At 44.6% G+C, this 4,015-nt stretch overlaps 1 protein-coding gene across 1 annotated transcript; it reads left to right on the top strand.

Moving 5' to 3' along the window:
* Positions 1 to 548: 548 nt before the first annotated feature.
* On the top strand, positions 549 to 3,269 carry LOC147614230 (auxin-responsive protein IAA8-like). The gene is made up of 5 exons (XM_086780776.1): positions 549 to 1,605; positions 1,735 to 1,958; positions 2,082 to 2,175; positions 2,300 to 2,361; positions 2,645 to 3,269. Exons 1-5 carry the CDS (start codon positions 794 to 796, stop codon positions 2,671 to 2,673), a joined length of 1,221 nt encoding a protein of 406 aa, XP_086636902.1. The 5' UTR covers positions 549 to 793; the 3' UTR covers positions 2,674 to 3,269.
* Positions 3,270 to 4,015: the final 746 nt, after the last annotated feature.

Raw genomic sequence — 4,015 nt, 5'->3', positions numbered from 1 at the left:
GCATTGACGATGGCATGAAACTAGGATCTTCACTAGGTCATCTGTTGATTAACATATTGACTACCTTAGATGGAGGGAGTTTAGAGCTTTATATTATTCTAAGAGGCTGGGATGCCTTAGGGATTCAAAGCTATATGATTGAAAATATGGGATCTTTTGCAAGAAACGTAGATTTAAGTCAGAGGGCAAATGGGTTGTTGCTATGATAGTGCCTAAGATGGAGGAGTGTTATGCCTGAGGATGGGATTTCCAAGGGGAAGATGCGTGAAACTGATGGAAGGGTGGGTAGATTAAAGAACTTTCAAGGATCATAATCAAGTTTAATAATCAAAAGTTAATTTGATGGTTCCAACTTCCATGGAGGAAAGGCTCCACATGAAGGTAGAAACCAAACTAATTTGGTCGGCCAACAAGCCGGCAGTGGAGCCCATGTCATGTATGGGACCGTATGCTATATGGGTAAAGCGTGTTGTCCGGGCGTGCTGCCCGGCCCTAGCCCGCCCATGCCTCCACAAAGTAAGAAAGTGAGGTGGGTAAAGTGGGAAACCGGTCGCTCACCACCCGACCAAAGCAGTGCATTTTAATATCGCCTCCCGCATCGTCTCTTTCGCAGCGAGTCTGTGCTGGTCCTTCGAGGTTTGCTCCGCCATAGCCAGTGGCTCGTTACCTTCTTCACATCTGGGTCCTTTTCCCAAGCTTCCGTTTTCAGCACACCCCACTTCATTCTTTTTTTTTTCCTTCTTCGCTTTTCTGGGTACCCCTCGGTGTATGCTAATTCATCCTCTTCCTCACCATGGACATGGAAAAAATTGATCAGAGCAAGCAGAGATTTTTAGAGTTTATGGAGCAGACGCCGCAGCAGAAGGCCTTCTCTTCAGCTTGGAACCAGACTATTACTCACACCCCATCAGGTGAGGCAAGCACTGCCCTATCTCAGAGCTCTTCTTCTGTGGTAATTTCAAATGGTGAAATCTTTTCATGTGATGGCCATGGCCATGGCCATGCTAGCAGCATCCCATCTGAGAGCTCGGGACAGAGTGGCTCTGTGCTGAAGGAGCATGACTACATTGGCCTGGCTGAGGTCTCCTCGGCTTGCTCCTCAGTTAATGAAGACGATGATGCCCATCCCAGAGTCCTTAAACTTGAGGACACCGATCTCCGCCTCGGTTTGGGCCCCCTCAAAGAAGACCTGGTTCCATCTAACCTTATCCAAAACAAGGTTCAACCCCCCCTTGAACTTGAGCTTTTGGAACCGACACAGCCAGATAAAACCCCTACAACACCCCAACGTGCCCACCTGGCTTTCATGAATGCATTCACATCTACTGCAATGGCGCCATCTTCCAAGAATGGTGTTAAACGAGCCTACTCTGAAGCACTAGGTGAAGCCAAGGCCAGCTCGAACATAACATCTTCAGCAGCTGGTGTGATTAAGCAACTGCAAGGATCCGAACCAAAAACTCTGCCAGAACATCCGAAGAATGTGTTTCTATCCAACTGGGGTCTTCCAAAACCTAATGGCCTGTACTCCAACATGAATGGTAACTCAAGACACGATGAGTTGCAAAGTTATGAGTCGGCATCAACGGAGCCCCCTCCTGCAAAGTATGTGTAGCAATCCAGTCGCTTACCTTGTTGATAATTATGTATGGAGAAATAATTGGTGGAAGGAGTGAGCTAGTTAAAGAGGGAGTTGGCAAGATTGATGGTTCTCACAGATTGAATTCTTTGCAGGGGCCAAGTTGTAGGTTGGCCTCCAATTCGGTCGTACAGAAAGAATACCCTTGCTGCGACGCATGCTGGAGATGCTGGTGATGAAGGGGATGCGCAATCAACTATCTATGTCAAGGTTAACATGGATGGGATGCCCATTGGACGAAAGGTGGATCTCAATGCCTACCTTTCTTATGAGAGCCTTCTGGCAGCCCTAGAAGAGATGTTTCACAGCCCTAGCAGTGGTATGCATTCTTGGCACTCCGTATTAAAATGATACTCATGTTAGATTTGTGCTAAAGTACATGTATCTATTAACCTTAAGCCATTTGCAGCAGTTGAGTCTGTATAGTCTTCTTTTTGAACAGGCCATGGCTTGCATTTTTTGAGTAATTCTGAGTTTGTATTAACCTACGAAGACAAAGAAGGAGACTGGATGCTGGTTGGAGATGTGCCATGGGGGTAAGAGTACGGGCCTTTTCAGATTGCAGTTTGCAAGTGGTTCATGTTTATGGGGTTGATTATCTATGGTTTGCAATTTTCATCGAGGTTCTATGCCTGATTTGATTGCTCTTTTGCATTCCAGGATGTTTGTCAACACTGTCAGGCGGCTGCGCATTGTGCGAGGATCCGAAGCGACTGGACTTGGTAAGCTTTCAACTGCTTAAATACGCTAAGACTGCCCGAGGGCACATAGCCTAGTGGTAAGCGCTGAGGGTTTGAAGGCATGGGCCTGAGTCAAACCCTCCGGAGCTACGGCTGCGGGTGAACTATGGCCACCCATCAGGCAGAGCTTCATTGTGACTGCCCCGCATAGATAGACAATCTTACCCTGTCACAGTGTCAACACTGTGCCAGTCATCATGAATGTTCTATATCCAGCCTTACACAATTAAAACCGAAAGTAAAAAAGTTCGTTGTTCTGTTGCAGCTCCGGGAGCATCCAAGTGTCATTCATGAAGGGAGGTTTTTTCTGTGCACAGTCCTTGGTTCAACATCCTGACAAGTCTCTTTGCAAAAACTATGTTGTCGATGTGAAGTTGACCAGAAGGCTTTACACTAAAGCAATACTTGCTATGTGTTTTGCAAATAACAGAATGAGCTTCTAGAAGCATCTGTATACTCAAAACAGATGCAGTACTTTATCCTGACATATCGATCTCTTGTTCAATAAGTCTATTTTATTTGTAAACATGGGTTTGATTATGCAACATAAGCACAGTAGTGGCATCTTTCAAGTGTGAGATGCGCTTTTGCTTTTGATGCCCATGGCATTTAGAGAGGATTGGTGCTTGAACCTCAAGAGGGCAAGGTGCCAAGGGAGAAGCCAAAAACCTTGAATGAATGTGGCTGCCTTCACTTAGTTGTACAAATGCCCTTGATAGAGGTTGTTACCCAGTCTCTTTGGAACATAAATAATCATGCTATTTGAGGCGGATCTCTACCACATAGTAAAATAATCGCCCAACTCTCACAAGAGTGGCATGTACAAATTTGCTTTTGGATTTCTCCTCAGTTTTGGAGGCAGATATTATTCATATTTAAATTTTTCTAAATGCCTGATTAGATTTAGAATGTCTTTAATTTCTTACACCATTGTTGTTGTGGTGATTGGCCTTGATTCTTGTTGTCTCTCACTATGTTATTTCGTACTCGTAGAGTAGGCTTTTAAAGAATTGGGGATCCACATGCAAATTTGCATTTCAGAGTGGCAGACAATACTGCAAAACATTGTGGAGTGCATGGCTGCTATTACAAGACAAGGGTCTTGATTTTGGCATCTTCACTACATTGGTTCCACACAAAGTGATTGTGCCAATATAGAATGGAAAGATAAGTGTGTGTGTCAACCTTGAGAAGGTGAATGCCATCCTTAAAATTTTAAATGCCATGTACAAGTGCATAGCCATGTAACAGACAGGTGTAGTGAAAACCTGTCCTGCATACACAGTGCAGGCATATCACATGTACACATTGCAATTAAATACCGTTGGTAATAATTTGTGTGGACCTTGGAACGTGAACACGGAAACAAAAGCTAAGGGGACAGGAACAAAAAGGTTGGGTTACTGTGTCAACAGGCTGTGGTTGTGAAGGGGCATTAACACTGCAAGTGGCATTCTACGAGCCTTTTTGTGCATATTTTTTGTCAACGAAAATGTCAGTCAATAAATCGATGTGAGGAAGGTGTTTCTTTGAAGTAAAAGTGTGTCAGGGTGAGAGACGGACACGATTTTTTTGCATTAACATATGCAACACAAACACAGTCCGTGGCACTGCATAAAGAGAGAGAGAGAGAGAC

This window comes from Cibotium barometz, chromosome 42, assembly GCF_041138505.1.
Source record: "Cibotium barometz isolate CiBa-2024 chromosome 42, ASM4113850v1, whole genome shotgun sequence".
Classification (NCBI taxonomy): domain Eukaryota; kingdom Viridiplantae; phylum Streptophyta; class Polypodiopsida; order Cyatheales; family Cibotiaceae; genus Cibotium; species Cibotium barometz.
Note: the sequence above shows the minus strand (reverse complement) of the source record. Positions and strands in the feature narration are given on the sequence as shown.

Bases quoted from the DNA above. Each gene is read 5' to 3' on its own strand.
- LOC147614230 (XM_086780776.1), top strand. From the start codon at position 794: ATGGACATGGAAAAAATTGATCAGAGCAAGCAGAGATTTTTAGAGTTT. The intron at 2,176-2,299 runs GTAAGAGTACGG...TTTGCATTCCAG, and splicing joins GTTGGAGATGTGCCATGGGG to GATGTTTGTCAACACTGTCA. The intron at 2,362-2,644 runs GTAAGCTTTCAA...GTTCTGTTGCAG, and splicing joins ATCCGAAGCGACTGGACTTG to CTCCGGGAGCATCCAAGTGT.